The following is a 22,059-nucleotide window of genomic DNA, read 5'->3' on the forward strand; positions in this document are numbered from 1 at the left end:
AGAGAGTGATGCCTGTAATTTTCTCCCACCACACTGAACTTTAATCTGTGTGATGATCTGTGAGAGAATCTACCACAGCTGGTGCAACAGGCAAGCCTGGCCTTTGTAGTGAGAAGTGCCATCAGGCTGGCTTTATTCCTTCCACCTCATTTTAGTGCAGGTGAATGTGATGGTGCTCTGGAGAAGCACACTGACATCTTTGTAAAAATCTAGAATAAGCTTTAGGTTGTAAATAAAATGCAAACTTTAGCTCAGTGATATAAAAAATAAACATGATTGTATTAAAAAGATATTAGCTGTACTTGTAATCTTTAGGCTTTTTAAAAAAATAAAACTTTTGGGGGCGCCTGAGTGGCTCAGTCACTTGAGTGTCCAACTTCGGCTCAGGTGATGATTTCATGGTTCATGAGTTTGAGCCCCTGTCGCACTCTGTGCTGACAGCTCAGAGCCTGGAGCCTCCTTCGGATTCTGTCTCCCTCTCTCTTTGCCCCTCCCCCGCTCGTGCTCGCTCTTTCTCTCAAAAATAAACAGTAAAAAAATTTTTTAAATCTTCTCCCTTTGAAAATTCTTAAACTTTTTCATCTTATAAATTTTATTAATAATAAATCCTCTATTGCACACTCACCACGTGCCTGCCACTGAGCCCTTTAAAACAAATTGTTTTAATGTTTATTTTTGAGAGAGAGAGAGCGAGCATGAGCAAAGGAGAGGCAGAGAGAGACAGAGGATCTGAAGTGGTCTGTGTGCTGACAGCACAGAGCCCGATGCGGAGCTCCAACCCATGGACCCACGAATCATGAGATCATCACCTGAGCCAAAGTCAGATGCTTAACCAACCAAGCCACCCAGGCATCCCTCACTGCCTGAGCACTTTAAATGCACCATCTGGAATTCTTGCAATAACCCAGGGTCCCTGAGAGTTAAGGGTGGTGCCTGCAGGTGTGGAGTAGTAGGGGGCGGTCTGAATTCAAATCTAGGACTACTAGCTGTCAAACTTGACTGCATATTGGAGTGACCTAAGCAGCTTTAAATGCCATGATGGGTGCCTGGGTACTAAAGCAGATTGTGGGGGTGGTAACCTAAGCACAGGATTTTTTTTTTACAAGCTCTCCAGGTGATTCTCATATGCAGCAGACACTGGGTATCTTGCTCAATGCATTCCTCAAATCTCTTAGGCTTTCAGTGTTTTATAACCCCACAGCTAAAACTGTAAGGGAGAATTTAGATGACCCAAAATTAAATAAGCTTTAAGGCAATTTGGGAGGCTGGGGTGGGAAATCAGTTGATGTCATAGTGTGGGAGTTTGTGGACCAGATGTGTAGAGGGTAATGCTGGAGCCAGTGAGGGCATGCGTCCCTCCCAGCATGGACCTGAAGGGATAATTCTGGGCCTCTCTGCCCTGGGACGTGGCAGGTCATCTTCCAGAAATGTCTCTGTCCTCCCATCTGGGGGTTCATGTTTCATAAAACCTCTCATTCCTGACACTTGGGAGGGAGGCTGGGAGGCCAGTCAGCCTGCCTGCTCTGCGCACTTTCTTTCTTCTTGTCCTAGACCACAGTGAATGCAGTGGAGTCAGCCAGGCAGAGGGAGAGCCCTGGCCTGACATCGAGAGCTTCAGTAAAATGCCCTTTGACGTCAGCGTGCATGATCCCAAGTACAGTTTGATGAGCCTGGTATATACTGAGAAGCTGGCAGGGGTCAAACAAGGTCAGTGCAAGCAGAGCCAGGCGCACCTCTTCTGAAGGTCAAGGGGCTAAATCAGAGCAGGAGGCCTGGGGCAGTTTAATCTTTGAGCGCAGTTTAAAGTAATTCTCTCTGCTTTTCTCTTGTACACATATGTATCACCTTTTACTTTTCATACCCGACTTTCAGAGCATAAATTATAGACTCCTTAGAAGAGTCCTGCAGGGAGTGGGGGACTTTCTTCCCAGGAGTAGGGGCTTCATGCACATCATGGCAAGGTTTTTGTCCCTTTATACACAGAAGCAATAAAGGATTCCAAAGTTGAGGAGCCCAGGAAGCGAGGAACCGTGTCCATGATGCTGACCAAATACGCGGCCTACAACACCTTCCACCACTGTGAGCAATGTCACCAGTACATGGACTGCACCTCTGCCTCGCAGGTGTGGCCCCCTGTCCTTGCCTGTTACCCAGCATGGTATTGTATATATGGAATGAAAAATATGGCTCCCAGTTTCGGGCCCTAGATAGAGGGTACTTGATTTATAAGATGGAGCCACTCATTTGTGAGCAAAATGTGTGAAGCCATTAATTAAAATTACTTTGGGTTTATTAGGATTGGGGGGAGGGGAAGAGAGAAAGAAACTTGAGTTTTAGTGTCTGAGGTCACTTCATTGAAATGGTTACATGTGTCATGTTTAGGTTACCTGGGATGTTCTCTGTAATCCTGAAAAAACTGGATATTATAGTATATTTGGTGAAAGGTTCTTTTCACCCCCTGCTTTGGGTTGTTGATGAGAATGGTGCTCTTTTTTTAAGATTTTTTTTTAAGTTTATTTTATTTCATTTGAGAGGCAGGTAGACAGGGGCAGAGCCCAACCTGGGGCTCGAACTCACGAACCATGAGATCTTGACCTCTCGACCTGAGCCAAAGTCAGAAACTTAATAGACTGAGCCACCCAGGCGCCCCAGGAATGGTGCTCTTACCTCTAACATGCATAGGGTGTGCCCTTTGAGCTGTGAACAAGTCTGCTGATTTGCACTGACCAAGTCATATTCCTACTCCAGTGTGGGGTGGTTTTGATCATTAGGCATACAAAGGAGTCAATATTTGATCTTTTATTTAGAGAGAAGTGAGAGGAAGGAACAGAGAAGGTGAGCCAATACCCCACCGTCTTTGTTTCTTTTTGGCCAGAGCATCTGTAAACACTCAAGATGGTAAAGGCAGCAGGTGACAGTGGTCTAGAACCTATGTAGGGGAGAAGTTCCCTGTTGCTTTCTCCCACTTTAGCTTCTTGATTTTTATGACTTAGTTCTGAACACCTAGAACTCTTCCTATGGGACATGCTGATTAGACTTCACCCAAACTTGCTTCTGCTCTTAAGGACCAGGTCTCCACCCTTTTCCCACAGGGGCTAGAAGTGATATACTGAAAAACTGGGTTGGTCATTCTGCTCTTATAACACAAATTACCTTTTATGTACCATTTGTTTTCTTGGTGTTAACCGAAAGCTTTTGGTGGGCTAATTTGTAAACCACTCATGATGCTTTACAGAATATAGAAGATTCAAGTACCTGGTCTACAAATCATAAGCTTCTAGATAACTTATTAAAAATCCTGTTTATATAGTTTCTGTGATTATTGTACTCACTAGTATATTCCAATGCTTGTGAAGCAGAATGAACCAGAATTCAAGGGAAGAATTATACTATTTTCCTAGGAAATATAATATTTAGGTTAAAACTCTTAGGAAATCTACCTGGACTCTAGTTGCTGCTGAAAATTGATGCTATCCTTTCATTAAGCCAAATACTGTCTGCATTGTAAAGCACATAAATTATGTAATTACTCACTGAGCTGGGTTACTGAGCGAGCATGTGAACTTTATAACACTTTTTTTTTTAAGTAAGCTCTGTACCTAACGTGCAGCTTGAACTCCTGGTCCTAAAATCAAGAGTCACATGCTCTACTGACTGAGCCAGCCAGGTGTCCCAACTTTCTAGCAATTTTAAAAATAAGTTAGATTTATAATTGGCTTCAGTGAGTCAGATGGTCTCTCCTGGAAGCCAGAGTTCTAGGCTAAATGACTTTGAAACTTCTTCAGCTTCCACTGTAGCCAGGAAAGATGGGACCATGGAGGCATTTTAATGATGTTAGCCCTAATATTTTACTTAGAAAAATGATACTCATTTAGCCTGATGCACACAGATGGAAATCTCCCCTATATTTGGGCACCTTTGAAAATGTTTAGCGAGCAGGAATATTTAACCTCTGCATAAGACTGAGGAGTAGTGGTTCTAAGAACATAAGGAATGCAAAAGACAGTGTCAAGCAACAGAAACTTCACCCATGGAGAGGCTGTGTAGGGGCAGGAGGCTTGGCTCTCAGGTCAATGGCTCTCAGGTCAATGGCAGGTCAAAAGATGAAATGTTTGCATTTCCAGCTCTTCCGACATTTCAGGGACAGTCAGGTCTGATGGCATGTATGAGTTCAGGTTATTTCGCCTCTCTTAAAAATGTTAACAAGTGGTCGAGAAGTTTGCAAACCATGAGCTTACATCCCCTTCCTTCCTTCTTTACAAATCTAGATGTCTGACTCCACCCTTCATGCATTCACATTCTCGTCCTCTATGCTGGGAGAAGAGGTGCAGCTCTATTTCATCATTCCCAAATCCAAAGAGAGTCATTTTGTCTTCAGCAAGCAGGGTAAACACCTGGAGAGCATGCGGCTGCCCCTGGTTTCAGACAAGGTGGGTGACAGTGTCTGGATGCCAACACTGCTTTCAGACTGACAGGCCCAAGGTACTAGATCAGGGTCTCTAAACTTCTTCAATCTAAGGGTTTTAACTTCCCTTTTTGGTCTCTGGTTCTTTCTTTCTTTTTTCTTTTTTTTTCCCCTTTCAGCAGAACTTGAATGCAGTCAAGAGCCCTATTTTCACTCCTTCCAGTGGTCGCCATGAGCATGGACTCCTAAACCTTTTTCACGCCATGGAGGGCATCAGCCACCTGCATCTTCTGGTGGTCAAAGAATATGAGATGCCGCTGTACCGCAAGTACTGGCCCAACCACATCATGCTGGTGCTTCCTGGCATGTTCAATAATGCAGGCGTGGGTAAGGGGCCCCCTGGGACACGGAGAAGGGCTGAAAGATAAAGCAAGCTCATTGCCTGGACATGAAACTTTCAAAGGTTCCCCAGCCCCTGAAAAGGGTCCCGCCCCCCTGACCAAAGGACTTTTGATTTTTCTTTAAATTTGAGTTTTCCTTTTCCTCTATCTGCTGTTTTGCAGAATTTTTAACTTCTGAGGGCTAGTGACTAAAGAAGTCACTGGTATATTGAGCGCCCCGGAAAGGGTTTGGGATTCTTCCCAGCTATGGCTGGGCCCGCTGCAGCAGGAACAGAACAGTGAGAAGGATTGTCTTGGGGGCAATGGGGGTGGAGCTAGTTCACTGTGTTCAAGAGGGATCTAGAGGTGTCCCTAAGCCATTGCTAATCATTTTAAAGGCACATGGCAAGTTCTAAGGGGTTCTGTCCAACTGGAAATTGGAAGTATCATTACTGCCTATGGCAGTCATCTTAAAAGTGCCTGGAAAAGTTTCGCTTGCTTTTCCCCCACGGAGTGTAAGAGCAATGGGCTGATTTGTCAAAGGGGCATATGGTTCTTCAGCATGGAACAGAGACGTTGGGGGGCAGGAAACCTCCAATTGGATTCAGAGCTGTGTGTCTGCTCACTTCTTGTATGGTAGTTGTTAACCACTTTCTCTAATCAGCTCCTGTGGGAGTCCGACTCTGTGTAGTCTCAGAAGGGTTTAAGTTCCAAAAGCTGCTAATTGACACATTAGAGGGAAGTAGGAACATCCCAGTCCAGAACTAGAGTGAATACAGATGAGACCTGAGTAGTTTCCCTAACTCTGCACTCCTCCTCTCCCGGGTCTCACTTTCCCTTCTTTTCCCCCTCAGCCTGTTTCTCCCTCTGCTGATCTGTCCATCCCTCTCCCTTCCTTCTTAGAGCTTTCCTCTTGTTCTCCCTTCCATTCCTTTTTATGTCCTTAAATATAGAATTAAAATATTTTCAAAAATTTGTTTTGAATACAATTTTAGTTTCCATGTTTATCACTTTATATCAAGTGAATTAAGGCTTTTACATATTTTTGGTTCTTTGTCCTCTCCAAAACCACATATCCCCAGACTAACTAAAATCTTTTTCTATAGGAGTATGACCCTCAAATCACCCCCTCCTATGCCTTAATCGTTAGGTGACTTTCCTCATCCCAAATCTAATGAATTTGCATAGTTACAGTTTTGCCACTTCTGCAATAATTTGAGGAGAAGCTAACATATATGCAAATGAAGTAAGTGCAGATTATTTTTTATTTGTTAAAAAAACACATAAAATTTACCATCTTAGCCATTTAAGTGTACGGTTCAGTAGTGTTCAATATATCCACATTGTTTTGCAACTAATCTCCAGAACTCTTTTCATCTTGCAAAACTGAAACACCATACCACTGAAGATTAACTCCTTATCTCCTCCTTTCCCTGGCAACCACCATTGTACTTTCTGTCTCTGCATGATGACTTTAGGTACTTCAAGTTTAATCGTACAGTATTTGCCTTTTGTGTCTAGCTGAATTCACTTAGCACAGTGTTCTCAAGGTTCATCTATGTTGTCTATGTGTCAATTTCCTTCCCTTTTAAGGCTGAGTAATATTCCATTGTATGTATACACATTTTCTTTATCCATTCATCCACTTGTGGACACTTGAGCTGCTACCATTTGGCTATTGTGAATAATGTTGCTATGAACATAGATGTACAAATGTATCTCCAAGAACCCTGATTTCAGTTCTTTTAAGTACATACCTACACGTGGAATTGCTGAATCATACGATAATTCTATTTTTAATTTTTTGAGGAATTGACAAACTGTTTTCCATAATGGTACATATACCATTTTACATTCTTCTCAACAGTGTAAAATGTTTCTTCACATCCTCACCAATACTTATTTTCTGTTTTTTGTTTTGAGTTTTGGGAAATTTTTTTGTTTGCTTGTTTTTTGATAATAGCCATCCTGATGGGTAAGAGATGCTATCTTACTGTGATTTGATTTGCATTTCCCTAATGATTAATTATGTTGAGCATCTTGTTGTCTGTTTCTTGGCCATTCGTATATCTATTTTGGACAATCTATTCAAGTTCTTTTCCTATTTTAAAATTAGGCTTTTTTGTTGTTGATTTGTAGGAGTCCTTTACGTATTCTGGATGCTAACCCCCTACTAATGATTTGTAAATGTTTTCTCCCATTTCATGGGTTGCTTTTCACTGTTTATTATATCCTTTGCACAGAACTTTTAAATTTTGATGCAGTCCAATTTATTTTTTCCTATTGTTGGCTGTGCTTTTGGTGTCATATCCAAGAAATAATTGTTACATCCAGTAGCAAGCTGTTTGCCTGTTTTCTTCTTTATTTTTTTTCTTTACACTTTTTCTTAAATTTACATCCAAGTTAGTTAGCATTTCGTGCAACAATGGTTTCAGGAGATTCCAGTGATTCATCCCCTATGTATAACACCCAGTGCTCATCCCAACAAGTGTCTTCCTTAAAGCCTCTTACCCATTTAACCCATCCCTCCACCCAACCCTCCACCCAACCCTCCAGCAACCCCTCAGTTTGTTCTCTGTACTTGAGTCTCTTATGTTTTGTCCCCCTCCCTATTTTTATATTATTTTTGCTTTCCTTCCCTTATGTTCATCTATTTTGTATCTTAAATTCCATATATGAGTGAAGTCATATGATATTGGTCTTTCTTTGACTAATTTAGCTTAGCATAATACAATCCACGTTGTTGCAAATGGCAAGATTTCATTCTTTTTGGTTGCCAAGTAATACTCCACTGTGTGTATACACACACACACACACACACACACACACACACACACACACACACACATATATATATATACATACACACACACCACATCTTCTTTATCCATTCATCCACCAGTGGACATTTGGGCTCTTTCCATACTTTGGCAATCATTGATAGTGCTGCTATAAACGTTGGGATGCATGTGCCCCTTCGAAACCGCACACCTGTATCCCTTGGATAAATACCTAGTAGTTCAATTGCTGGGTCATGGGGTAGTTCTATTTTTAACTTTTTTAGAAACCTCCATACTGTTTTCTAGAGTGGCTGCACCAGTTTGCATTCCCATCAGTGGTGGAAAAGGGTTCCTCTTTCTCTGCATCCTCACCAACACCTGTCGTTGCCTGAGTTGTTAATGTTAGCCATTCCGACTGGCGTTAAGGTGGTAACTCATTGCAGTTTTGATTTATATTTTCCTGATGATGAGTGATGTTGAGCATTTTTTTCATTTGTCTGTTAGCCACCTGGATGTCTTCTTTGGAAAAGTGTCTATTTGTGTCTTTTGCCCATTTCTTCACTGGATTATTTGTTTTTTGGGTATTGAGTTTGATAAGTTCTTTACAGATTTTGGATACTAACCCTTTGTCTGATATATCATTTGCAAATATCTTCTCCCATTCCATTGGTTGCCTTTAGGTTTGCTGATTGCCTGATTTCTTCTAAAAGTTTTATAGTTTTAGCTCTTGCATTTAGGTCTTTCATCCCTGTTGGTTTTATGTAGTGTAAGTTAAAGATCCAACTTCATTTTTTGCATGTGTATATCCGGTTCCAATACCATCTGTTGAAGAGACTGTCCTTTTCCCATTCAGTGGTCTTGGCACCTTTGTCAAACATCATTTGACCGTAGGCCTTAGGGCTGGACCAGAAGCACAAGGGCATAGTGCTGGGCTCTGTATTCTTATCCCATTGGTACCACATTGTTGTGATTACTGTGGTTTTGTAGTAAGTTTTGAAATCAGCCAACTGTGAGACCTCCAATTTTGTTCTTTTTCAAGGTTGTTTTGGCTATTGAGGGTCCCTTGAGATTCCATATGAATTTAAGGATGGGGTTTTTTTTTATTTCTGCTCCAAAAAAATATCATTAGGATTTTGATAGGGATTTCATTAAATCTGTAGATCACTTTGGGTAATATTGACATCTCAACAATATCACATCTTCCAATCCATGAACACAGATGTCTTTCCATTTACTTATCATCTTTACTTTCTTTCAGCAAATGTTGTGTACTTCTTCATGTACAAGTCTTTCACATGCTTGGTTCAATAAACATTTATTCCAAAGTATTTTATTCTCTTTGATGCCATCGTAAATGGAAGTTTTTTTTTAATTTCCCTTTTAGATCACTATTAGTGTATAGGGAGAACAGATTTTTTAGTTTTTGTATCTGTAACTTTGCTGAATTCACTTATTTCTAACTCTTTGTGTGTGTGTGTGTGTGTGTGTGTGTGTGTGTGTGTGTGTAATCTTTACGGTTCTCTACATTGAAGGTCGTGTTGCCTACAGATAATTTTACTTCTTCCTTTCCAACCTGAGTGCCTTTTATTTCTTCTTCTTGCCTAATTGCTCTGGCTAGAATTTCCAGTAGTATGTTAAATAAAGTGGTAAAGGTGGACATCCTTGTCTTGTTCTTGAGCTTAGAGGAAAAGCTTTCCATCTCTTACCATTACAGTGTTAGTTGTGGGCTTTTCATATACAGTTCTTACTACATTGAGAACACGTATTACATACATCCTGTTGTAAGGCAGATTTTCCTTCCTACTTCCAAACTATTTTTCTCTTTCCTCCATAGATTCAATAGCTTTTTTAGCCTCTTCATTTCATTACCTACATTTTGTTTCATTTTCGGATGTGCAAATTTGTCTAATAAAATGTGTCTAATATGTGATCTTTTCTTAAAATTCTAATTCCAGTGTAAAACATACGGTCTTATATTTGTTTCAGGTGTACAATATAGTGAATCAACAATTCTACACATTACTCAGTGCTCATCATGAGACGTGTACTCTTAATCCCCTTTACCCATTTCACTCCTCCCACCCTCCCACCTCCCTTGTAACCAACCATCTCTTCTCTATAGTTAAGAGTCTGTTTTTTGGTTTATCTCTCTTTTTTCTTCATTTGTTTTGTTTTTTAAATTCCACATATACGTGAAATCATACGGTATTTGTCTTTCTCTGACTGGCTTATTTCACTTAGCATTATTTACAATAGCCAAATTATGGAAGCAACCTAAGTGTGCATCAATAGATGAAAGGATTAAGATGTGGCATATATACACAATGGAATGTTCACTATTAAAAGAATGAAATCTTACCATCTGCAACAACATGGATGGATCTGAGGAACATCATCTTAATATTCTCTATTACTGAGTACTCACCACGTTAGGCACTGTCTTGAGCACCACACAGCAATCCTGTGAGATGGACATTACCATTGCATTCTTACAGGTAGAGAAACCAAGGCATTCACTCACAGCTAGAAAGTGGCAGTATCAGGATTTAAATGTATGCAGCTTGGCTCCAGTCTTTTACTAGACCATATTGCCTCTGGGGGGGGGGGGGGGCGGTGCGGTGGAAAAGACTGTCTAAGGAAAGCATGCCAGTTTCCAGAATCTTCTTCAAAGAAGACATCGCTGTCAATCTCCTAAAGGTATCCAAAGCAGGGGATACTTTAGTGTAGGTTATTGCAAACTTGGCTACTCCCTAGTGGACATGTGAGTGGCTGCTTCCAAGACTGAGAGCACATCGTATCTTGGCTTTAAAGAACTAACCAGTAATAAGTGTTTCCTCTATGTGGTATCCTCTGTCCCATCAAGGAAACTGGATTCTTTTCCCCTCAAAGTGTACTTCATGAATCATCTGCATCATCAAAGACAGCTCTGGTTTCTGGGCCCTTATCAAACCTAAAGTGAATCTCTGGTGATGGGCTCCGGAAATTGGCATTTTAAAGAGACTCCTTCAGTGATTCTTACTTTTACTCATTTGAGAACCACTGCTCTGAACAATTGGTTGACCCTCCCATCCCACATGGCCACCATGTGAATAGGCATGCCTGCGGAGAGAATGTGAGCTGTCTGTGGGGTTTGGGTCAGGCCTGGGTGAAGGATGTACAGCTGTGGCTATGTTGCCTTCCAGGTGCTGCCAGGTTTCTCATTAAGGAGCTGTCCTACCACAATCTGGAACTGGAGAGGAACCGCCTGGAAGAACTGGGAGTTAAACGCCAGTGTGTCTGGCCTTTTATCGTTGTGATGGACGACTCGTGTGTTCTATGGAACATTCACAGTGTTCAGGATCAGACCAGGTAGTAGTATTTGCCAAGCAGTTCTAGGGGAGTATGGCCTAATGCTATGAAGGAGATGCTTTCCTTGGCTTATTATGCATGGAAGTAAATGAGAGAGGGACAGCTTTACAGAACAATTATCCAGAAGACAACCCTCACTAGCACTTTTCTTTAGATATTCACTGTGCCGTTAAATTTCTGGACTATTTCTGCATCATGGCTTTGGTTTGCTATAAAGTCTGTTGAAAGGCGCTATGATTTAGAAAGTCCACTAGCTTCTGAATCACACCTGGTTTTTAATCTCAGCTCTGCTTGGTAACCTGCCTGGATGAAAAGGAAAAGTTATTTCATCTCTTTGTCTCAATTCCGTCATCTGTAAAATTAGGGCTGGGCCCAAATCAGTGGTTCTCCTGGTGAAGGGGCTCCACGAGGACCAGGGAATGTTAAACCTGGAAAAGTCCTATGCAGTAAATGGTCCCTAAATACCAGTAGCACCCCCACTGATGACCTCTTGGCCCTTCCTTCCAGCTCACACACACTGTTTCCACTGTGAATATGAAGCCAGTGACATTCTCAAATACTCCTTTACTATACCAGAATTACAACACTGGGAAGTATACTTGTGTGCTTCTAACCTCTGGCTCCCTTTCTTTGGTAACTTCTTGTTCATTAGTCATTTTGAGTTGGGCTGTTTTTTTCTCTGTCTTAAAAGTGGTAAGCCCCACCCCCAAAAGACCATTTCCTTAAGTTAGCAGTGACAGGCATCATGAAAACTAGGCTTGACGTCCTTTTCCATTCCAGGCTAATATAAAGTAAGCCAGCTAAATATATCTTTATGGATATTAATAGTGTATAGTAGTGTTATCCCTTCAAAAATGATCCTCTCTCCGGTAATATTTATTGCTCTTATATAAACTAACTTGACATTTCATAGCCAGCCCATGGAAGCAGGAGTTTCCAGTAAGAATGTGTCCTTGAAGAGCGTCTTGCAGCATATTGAAGCAACACCAAAAATCATCCACTACGCAATCCTTGGCATACAGAAATGGAGCAGCAAGCTGACTTCTCAGAGCCTGAAAGCCCCATTCTCTAGGTGCCATGTGCATGACTTCATTCTCCTTAACATAGACTTGACTCAGAATGTGCAGTATGACTTCAACAGGTAAGTCGGGCCTCCTGGGTGCAAGCATTCCAGGCATGTTTGCTTCCGCCCAACTCTGACCCCTATAATATGTTTGTTCCTCTGTCTTCGAAAACCCGAGAATCTCTTTTTATGGACAAGGAGGGAGAACTGGGATCACAAACCCCAAAGCCCCCCTTCATCCTCACCCGGACCCTTAAATAATAATAATTACAACATGAAATGCTTAGAAAATGTATTTTAGCCATCCCAGTATTCAGCAAGAACTACAAGAGGGACAAAAACTATTACATCAGTACAGATCAGTGTGGGTGGGTCCTTAACCCATTGAAGGTGAACTCTTCCATCCTCAGAAATCAGAAGTTAATCCTTCCCCTAAATGTTAGTAAGATCCAGAGATCTGGATCCTGTAGGGAGAAGCCAACAGGTGGGAATAAGCAGACTAGCCCTGGTCTTGCCTCCTGAATAAATAATGTCCACATCCTGGAAAATCCAAGATGGCCAAGTGAGGAATGTCAGGAACCATAAAGTCCTCCTACGTCAACCCCCAATCTGTAGCTATTAGAATATTCTGTAGCTATTTCATGGCAGATGATGTTTCATCCTGTTTGCAGCCAGGATTGTTAAACTGGGAGCACCTCTGCATCTCTGTCCCACAAGAATACAGAGAATGTGCAGTCAGTCCTGTTTCAGCTCAGGAATACCCAAGGCCTCATGGAATGTCTGGGGCCTAAGTCCTCTCACTTCCTCCTCCTTTTAACTCTGCCCTGTAAGCCCCCTGAATTGAGCAGAGTTAAGAGGGTCAGCTCCACAAGAAGGCAAAGTTGATTCTGAATCTGTCTCCTAACAGACTTTATGTATGTAATTAACATGGCTGGGATGTAGGGGTGCCTGGGTGGCTCAGTAGGATAAATGTCTGACTCTTGATTTCAGCTCAGGTCATGATCCCAGGGTCGTGGGATCGAGCCCCGCATCAGGCTCTGTACTAAGCATGGAGCCTGCTTGAGATTCCCTCTCCCTCTGCCCTGCTTCGATGCTCACTCCCATGTTCTCGTTCTCTCTCTCCGTCTCAGAACAAAACAAAACACAAATATGGCTGGGACGCGACAGGTAGTCAGAGATCTATTATTGTGATTATGATTTAGGTATTTCTGTGAAGATGTTGACTTTAACCTGAGAACAAACAGTAGTGGCCTGCTCATCTGCCGCTTTAATAACTTCAGTCTCATGAAGAAACATGTTCAGGTTGGAGGGCAAAGGGACTTTATCATTAAACCAAAGATTATGGTAAGTTTGCAAGCTTGATTCTACTGTTCTTTGTTATTAGGTACTGGCATTAAGTACTTGCCACTTGACTGGAAAGTGAGATAACACAAGGGAGTCAGTTCTTAATGCCAAATATGCAGTCTGTCTCCTTACTGAGGATTCATCTAGAGTAAAACAAAAGACTTGAAAATTCAACAGATGTACATTTCTTTAGATTTAAGGCTTAACAATTCCATCAAATCTTGTTTCAAACTTAACATTCTATCTTTATAAACTGGCAAAAGTAACATTTTTACATTCTTTAATACATAAGAGAAATGTAAATTAAGATGCTTGTCTGGTTCTCTGCCAGTTTTGTTGTTGTTGTTGTTTTAAGAAAGTAAGACCAATCAACACTTATTGAGGGTGAATTCCATGGACCTACCCTTTTCTGTTTAAGACATTTACTGTCTTAATAATTTAATTTATAACATGTGAACTCCCCAGTGGAGCTTAGAAACCTCTTCGCTTTTATTTTTTGGATGTGCTGGGATGGGACTTAACGTGTCCACGTCCAGCAGCACTGTGAAAGGCTTCCTGTTGGTCCTCACAATGTTGCTAAATGCAGTAACTGTCAAAGAAGCCTACATTTCCATTTTCTCCTGCCCTGGCTGTGTGTTAAGTGAGACCCAACCTATTCCCAAGGGGGAAAAAAGTCCAGAACCCAAGAAGGACAAACTAACCTCTGAGCCTAGCATCTGTCACTGTGCTACTACTACTATTTGGGGACCATTAGCGTGCAATGCCATTTTTCCTTGCCCGTTTCATCCAGTGACAGACCTATTTCCCATGATAATCTCGGCTCTGATTTCAGGTGTCAGAGAGCTTAGCACCCATCTTGCCCCTTCAGTATGTCTGTGCTCCCGACAGTGAACACACACTACTGGCAGCCCCTGCACAGTTTCTCCTGGAGAAGTTCCTTCAGCATGCTTCCTACAAACTCTTCCCCAAAGCCATCCATAACTTCAAGAGTCCTGTGTTGGCCATTGACTGCTACCTTAACATTGGACCAGAGGTAAAGGGAAGAGGGCTGGTATTGTGCTTTTACCCATTTCCATCAGTTTCTTTCCCATTTTAGCTCCCATTTGAAAGCTTAAGTGGAGACAAAAAAGGAGCCTGTGACATACTCATATTGCAAAAGGCTCACACAAGATGTGATGGCAACTGTCCCTCCCCATCCCTACTCCTGCTGTCCAGTGAGCCAGTGAACATGCAAAGCTTAGCTCAGAGGTCAGTTCCACTGAGCCTACCTCAGTGACTGTGGACAGAAGCAGTTGCTTGCTGTCCTAAAACGTATCAGACCGTATTATAATCACGTGATTAATAATTCAAAGGCACACAGTGTCTTAGCCACTGTTTTAGGCAAAACAGAAGCTCAGTGACTGCTGGACAATTTAGGGTATCACAGGAGACCTTTGTAGCTGTCACTTCACCACTTCCCATTCTAGGATTTCTTTCTTTGCCATTGTTTCCTTATTTTGCATTCTTTCTCTTGTCTCAAATTCCCCATCAGTGTTAGTTTTTGCCACTTGCACCTTTGACCACTGATGGCCTTCAGGACTTTATTTAAGGGCTTCTGCCACGAAGCTTTCCTCTACAATTATTAGTAATATTTTAAAAATATTTAACTGTTCACTAACATAATATCCTCTGTAAATAACTTAAAAGGTATAAAGAAAAAGAATCACTTGTAATGGGAACAGTAACATTTTGGTAAACCGTATTTTAGGTTTTCCTCTTTGTATGTATTAAAACATACATATATTCCTCTTTGTATGTATAAAACTCTTAGGTTTTCTTCTTTGTATGTATTAACATATACAATATCTTCAGACTGAAATCCAAATGTATTCAATTATGGAAACGGATTTTTAAATCAATTTTACTGAAATTTCATAAGAATGAAAATGTAATCTATACTATGAGTTGTAGAAGGTACCTTAAAAACCATTAGTATCTCTAAGTCATGTGTCTAACCCAGGCCTCTAGACTCCTCCACCCCAGGGTCCAGGGTTCAAGATGTTAGACAACACAGTCTCAACACTACTACTAACAGCAGCTAACAGTGAATACCTACTAAGTGGTTTACAGTGTTTATTTCATAAAACAGTCCTATGAAACAGGTACTACTACTATTTCGCCAGACAGAGAAACTGAGGTATGGCAAAATGAAGGAAGCTGCTCAGTGTTACCCAGCTACTAAGCAGAGGAACCAGTACTTGGATCCAAGTGGTCAGGTGCAGTCATTAAGCCATGCCCCTGTTCTCAAGGTCTCCCAACTATCTTACCTCCGTGTAATTTTTATAAAGCTGTCTTCTTTACATGAAAGCCATACAGAACTAAATACTTAAAATTATGCACTGCTTGAAGCTTCTGTCTGAAAATTTAAGTGTATTTAAATGAAAAGCTGATTACCTTATTGATGAGAATTTAAAAAAATTAAACATTTCATCCCAAGTGTGCCTTTTTGTGGAAGACCATTTTTCATTTTACAAAGACATTTAGGTGGAGAGGCCTGTTTCATTTCTTACTACTAATTCTCTCATAACTGTCCTTTATCAAGAGAAACAAGATGTAAATAGGTTAAAACTTGGCACACTAAATAAAAGAGGTGCAGAATTTAAATAACCAACCTATTTAAGTTTCAATTAAAAAAATGTATGTCCTTTACCTTACCCTGGAATAACTAAATAGGCAGGTACTGACTTATTCAGCTAAAGTGCAGATGTTTTGCCTGCTTTTTGAAATGCCCATGCTGTCTGCTTGATGATTCCAGGTGGCCATATGCTACATCAGCTCCAGACCCCACTCCAGCAATGTCAACTGTGAAGGGGTGTTTTTCAGTGGACTTCTCTTGTACCTCTGTGACTCTTTTGTAGGTGCTGATCTTCTGAAGAAATTTAAGTTTCTAAAAGGTATACCAAATTTAGTGTCTTTTGTTTGTGAATGCCATTGTTCCTGCTGAACAAAATAGGGAAGTGAGCCAAAAAGCACTTTAATAATCTTTTTTGCCAGTAAACTGAATACCCTGCTTATTTTAAACGAGGGCCATGATTTTCTTAACTGGGGTGTGGGTGGAATCAAGCCCATCATACCAGGACAAAATACAGATAGATGGCCAGAAATGTGACCACATTAAATATGTTTTTACCATTAATTCTAGAAAAGAATGATGCAGTGCAAGAAGAGAAATAATGCTTTTCAAATAATCTCATTGTAATAAAACTCAGCTTAATGAGATGTGATTCTGGTATAGAAGCTAAAGTTGCTTCAACAGGTATGCACTGTACAAAAAGATCTGCCCAAGGACAAACTGCAGATTATGTATCATGAATAATCCTGACAAGATGACCTCTGAAGTCGGTGAACAAAGTATGATTCACCATACTGTGCACAGGCCACTGTGAAAAACAGTATAGAGGTTCCTCAAAAATTTAAAATAGAATTGGGGCACCTGGGTGGCTCAGTCGGCCCAGCACTGGACTTCCGCTCGGGTCATGATCTCACTGCTCTTGAGTTTGAGCCCCGCGTCGGGCTCTGTGCTGACAGCTCGGAGCCTGGAGCCTGCTTTGGATTCTGTCTCTCCTTCCCTCTCTCTGCCTCTACCCCGCTCACATGCTGTCAATCACTCTCTCAAAAATAAACAAACATTAAAAAAAAAAAAAAAAGAACCATATTATCCAGTATTCCACTACTGGGTATTTAAAGAAAATAAAAGCCCTAATTTGAAAAGATATATGCAACCCTATGTTTACTGCAGCATTATTTACAATAGCCAAAATATGTAAGCTACCCAAGTGTCCCTCCATAGATGAATCAGTAAGGAAGATGTATTTGTATATAATGGCATATTACTCAGCCATTAAAAAGGAGGTCTTGCTTTTGCAACAGCATGGATGGACCTGGGTATATGATGCTAAGTGAAGTAAGTCAGAGAAACAAATACTGTATGATTTCACTCATGTAGAATTTAAGAACAGATGAACATGTGTATTTACATATGCATAAAATACATATGGAACAGTGAGGGAGGGAGGTTGCCTCTCAGGGAACATTTGGCATTATCTGGAGACATTTCAGACTATCACACTGGAAAGTGCTGCTGGCATATAGTGAGTAAAAGAGAAGCCAAGGATGCTGCTAAAATATCCTATAAGAACAGAACAGCCCCCCTAACAGAATTATCCAGTGGTGCCGAGGTGGAGAACCCCTGCTCTAGACACATAGAACATTGGTTTTACCATTGGTTACCACAGGGGAAGGGGAGATTTTTCACTTTACACTCTTAACTTTTGGATCTGATAACTCAAAACTTGAGTTTATTTTTGAACTCAAATAAGATGAAAATTATAATGAGCAGTTGTGACAGGTTACTTACCTATATGTTGGTTCTCAGATGTGTCAGCTTAGAGGACATAATCAGAAAATGATGATAGGCTCTTCGTAATTTCAATCCCTGAACCTAAGATGCACTTCTGCCTTTTTTTCTGAAGGTGCTACCCTGTGTGTCATCTGCCAAGACAGAAGCTCCTTACGCCAAACAATTGTCCGCTTAGAGCTGGAGGATGAGTGGCAGTTCCGCCTCCGAGACGAGTTTCAAACTGCTAACAGCAGTGATGACAAGCCCCTCTACTTTCTTACTGGCCGCCACGTATGACCTTTCAGAGACACCAAAAATAGCAAAGGGATGCCTAGGTGGGGTGGGGCAGAAACATTTGGGATTTTTTTTCCCTTTAAAGTACAATCACTGTGGAGCAAAGTGCAACATATTTGTTCTCCAAAGAAATCCGCCCCTCCAACCCCAATCTGAGGCAGGTCTCTGGGGTATCACTCTCTTTCAGTTCCACTTTTGGGACCTTCAATTCAGGTTAACTCCACCCTAGGCAGTTATGCAATTACTTAAGACATGGTCTGCCATGGGAGCCTGAGGAGGGTGTACTTTGGAGAAATAACGTGGAGTTTGCATTGTTTTTTCTACTATACTGTGTTAGGGGGAAAACGGACTCTCAGCATTAGCTAGCCTGAATGTGTTACATGAGACTCACACCACTGGTGTGGAATTAAATGAAGATTAACGTTTGAGGCCTGAACCCTCAGTTTCTCTTCAGATCTGTACTTTGGTACAGTACTACTCAGGGGTCTGAAATGATAGAATGTAGAAGATATTTGTATTTTAAAAAAAAAGAAGTAGCTTTGTCTTTCTCTGTGCAGTGTTAGTTTAAGATTTATAATCTTATATGTATTGAAACTTTTGGCAAAATTTCCACACGAGTTAAAAGTTTACTATTTAAACTGAACAAACAAATCAGTAAATGCAGAGCAGGCACTGTATGCATTTATGCAGCTTCTCCTTGCTGAAATTCCTTTGGTTTTTTTCATTCTTTAAAAACCTTTCCAGTCTCTAAGCACACTATGTCTATGAGAATATGGAACAGAGTTTAAACTTGTACAAGGAGAACCTAATTCAGTAGTTGAGCCAATTAAGAAGCTTTCAGCAGTCACCCCATACCCACCCTGTTTGGTTGGGATTAAGCAGTTGGCACCAGCAAAGCTAAATGTCAGGCTCTGGTTCTGTGTGGAATGGAACTAGTTTGTTTCTTTTCATGGCCTCAAGCAAAGCTTCCTTTAATAAAAAATACACTGAATAAATATCAGCTACCTTATATAGACAACAACACAAAAACTGCTGAAATGGGAAACAGAGCCATAGAAAGACCACTGTTTTAATCTTACCAGTGATTCTTTTGTGAGGAGTAAGAAAGATTCCATTAAAAGTCTCTGACTCACTAAAATTGGTAGGGGGTGTTTTTTCAGTACCAACAGTGTAAGTTTCTCACCATGTATTTTAATGAAACCCAGACTTTTAGAAAATGTTCTAGAACAAATGAAGTCCTTTGGAAGTTTGTGCTTACTCTAGTTCTCATCATTCAACAATTTGACATTTTTCTCATGAGCCCACACATACCACTTAAGATGGCCATTTTTACTTGAAGTCTTACTTATGGCCTGAAACTACTGAGAGGTGGCTGACTCAGCCTGCATTTACTTAGAACAAATAACGTTAACTGACCAGCTTTATTAGCTTGTGATAACAAGGAGTTTACAGTAGTGAAAAAATGGAATGTACTAATCTGAAAATGGTTTGCAGATCTCTTGGTTTTAATATAGCTTACGATGCTTTAAATGTATTTTGAAATGAACAATTCCTTTAAACCCCATTTTAAATTCTCCCTCAACAAGGATCTGCCTTATGTATACTTCAAAAATACTCATAATTTCAGTACAGAATTTTTGGTAAAGAGGTACGTTTTGAAGCAGGTTGATTTAGATATGAATGTATTTCAATTGTTCCTGTTTTGTTGAAAGGGCCTAATGCAGAGGATATCAAGAAACCCACTGTGCAATATTCCAATATTTATAGGGCAAATAAAATACTTGAAATAATCCCAAAACACTTGTAACTGGGGCAGATGGCCTCTCAGGGTTTCTTCTGGCTTTATGGCTTCAAAGTCTTTATAAAGCGTGTTTTTTTAAAGTAGTAACCTTAGATGCAGGTACTCCATATTAGGGCTGTACTCTGAAAAATCAAATGATTGTGATCTCTTAAATACTATTAAACCCTGTGGAAGAAAAATGCCAGAACAAAGCCAAAGACCATCACCCCAAAGATGGAGAACTCAAACTGACCTGCCTATTCTTCTCAATGCCTATCTTACTAAGGTTTGGATCTTTTAAAATCATCTTATCAGTATAATTCCTTAGAGAATGTTAGGTCCTTCTCCTTTAAGGATAAAATTGCACAAGCACAGGACACCATGATTTGTTAATACATACCTTGGTGTGTTCAGCTTCAAGCCTTGCCATCCTTTAAAACATTGTGGTATGAATGTGTTTGCTAGGCCTGCATAATAATTGATCTATAGACCTGTTGAACCTTGCCATGTATGACAGTTCACACAGGTTAATACTGAATGTAAACTAAAATTAGAATAAGAATTGTTGTATTCAATTATTTTGGCTGTAATTTATGCAACTGCTTTTTGTGATTCTTAGAAAAGGAAGCACCTGTGTTACCTTATTACTGTAAAATTTTCTTAACCAAAATTTGGTGAATTACACTAGTCAGTCTACCTCACATTTTGTTTATGATTCTAAATTGTCTTTAAGTTGTGTCTACCGTATGTTGTCTTTTCATTTAATTTGGTGAATGTATTAAAATTCTCTCCCATCCCCTTAAACAGGAAAAGTGTTTTCTTTACCCTGATTTTCTGGTATGTCCAAAAAAGACTGGAAGTCCACAGATCACAGGCTGGATGACTCTAAGATTCAACTATTCTCACCTAACAGTTCAAGAAAGTGTTAAATAAATACTTGTTGAGTGGAAAAGCTGTAGCTTATACAAAGAAGATGTACACACATATAAAGTATACACACATCATGCCCATTTGCAGAGTTCCATATTATGGATGACAGACCTTACAAATGATGACTATTAAAGAGGCATTAGAAATATTCATAGTATAACCCCAGTCTTTTATAGATGGCAACTGTATTCATTTTGGTGTCCTTAGAAACAGAACTTTGGGTTGCTAGAACTGTGTAGTATGACATGAGGTGTTCATCTCCATTTCCAAACTACCTAAAGAATAACTTTGTTATTTCAGAAAAATGGCTTTCAGTTCTATTAAGAGTGCTAGCATAGTAGACTTTGCTACAGAACCATGAAAACTCTCTTCTAGGAGTGTCTGGGTGGCTCAGTTAAGTGGCCGACTCTTGATTTTGGCTCATGAACTCACAGTTCGTAAGATCGAGTCCTGGGTCAGGCTCTGCACTGACAGTGTGGAGCCTGCTTGGGATTCTCTTCCCCCCCCCCCCCCCCCCCCGCCTTCCCCTGCTCCTGCTTGCACACACTCTCTCAAGCTTTAAAACAAAACAAAACACACTCTCTCAAGCTTTAAAACAAAACAAAAACACTCTTCTAGGCCAAGGACCCCTGGCTGTTACCTCAGGAGAGACGATAATAAACATTTGAGTGTGGTGACAGATTTGGGAGCAAGCAGAAACTGCCAGAGATCCACTACATACTCCAAAGCAGCTGCTCCATTGGAAAGACTTAAAGCTGTGGATCTGATTGCTATTCCTTTGGATTCAACTACCTAAAGCTGGAATAACTTTCAGTTTATTCCAGGGAACAAATATCCCTTAGGCCTCTCTTTAGCCATGGAAACTGGCCCTTAAGCTTTCTCCAGGTCTAGGAGAATTCTGCCCTAGCACTGAAACCCTGGTTTCACTGAAAGAAACCATCACTAAAGATATTTCAGTAAGGGCCTCTGAGGCCAAGGGTTAAAGCCATTCATTCACACAATAAATTCCTTCTGCTCTTAACTTTCAAGTGCTGAGCTAAGGAAAGCATCTACTTCAGTGACTATGACAAAAGATGAAATAAGTTCTAAGAAAAAAAGCAAGTTGTTTTCTGACCACTTCTTTGTTCTGTAAGTAGTCCAGTGTATTTTATTTTTACTAGAATGGTATGGCAGGAGGAGGGGTTATTATAAGACAGTTATCTTCCCTTTATCTGCCCAAAGGCCCAAGAGCCATGAGAATAGGTTGAAGACATACATATGTCTACCTTCCATAAATCAAATCAGCAACTGTAACTCCTGGTGACATATGGTTAGGCAGGTCTCTGTGTTCCTATCCAGACACCCTAGCTGGGCAGCC

The 22,059-nt window shown here is 40.6% G+C and overlaps 1 protein-coding gene across 5 annotated transcripts in view; it reads left to right on the top strand.

The window, feature by feature from the left end:
• The window catches only part of GREB1L (GREB1 like retinoic acid receptor coactivator), a 280,368-nt gene extending 259,792 nt beyond the window's left edge, over positions 1–20,576 (top strand). For 3 of the 5 annotated variants that reach the window (XM_060613402.3, XM_060613405.3, XM_060613412.3), the window contains 10 exons: positions 1,552–1,707; positions 1,984–2,123; positions 4,269–4,430; positions 4,585–4,792; positions 10,748–10,913; positions 11,827–12,054; positions 13,179–13,320; positions 14,153–14,353; positions 16,115–16,253; positions 17,832–20,576. In XM_060613402.3, the coding sequence (XP_060469385.3) occupies positions 1,552–1,707; positions 1,984–2,123; positions 4,269–4,430; positions 4,585–4,792; positions 10,748–10,913; positions 11,827–12,054; positions 13,179–13,320; positions 14,153–14,353; positions 16,115–16,253; positions 17,832–17,995 (1,706 nt within the window). In that variant the 3' untranslated portion in view covers positions 17,996–20,576. Of the gene's footprint in view, positions 1–1,551; positions 1,708–1,983; positions 2,124–4,268; positions 4,431–4,584; positions 4,793–10,747; positions 11,174–11,826; positions 12,055–13,178; positions 13,321–14,152; positions 14,354–16,114; positions 16,254–17,831 lie in introns of those variants that run through there. The other 2 variants (XM_060613410.3, XM_060613413.3) reach the window with 2 other exon arrangements.
• Positions 20,577–22,059: the final 1,483 nt, after the last annotated feature.

This window comes from Panthera onca, chromosome D3 (genome assembly GCF_046562875.1).
Source record: "Panthera onca isolate mPanOnc1 chromosome D3, mPanOnc1 haplotype 2, whole genome shotgun sequence".
Classification (NCBI taxonomy): Eukaryota; Metazoa; Chordata; class Mammalia; order Carnivora; family Felidae; genus Panthera; species Panthera onca.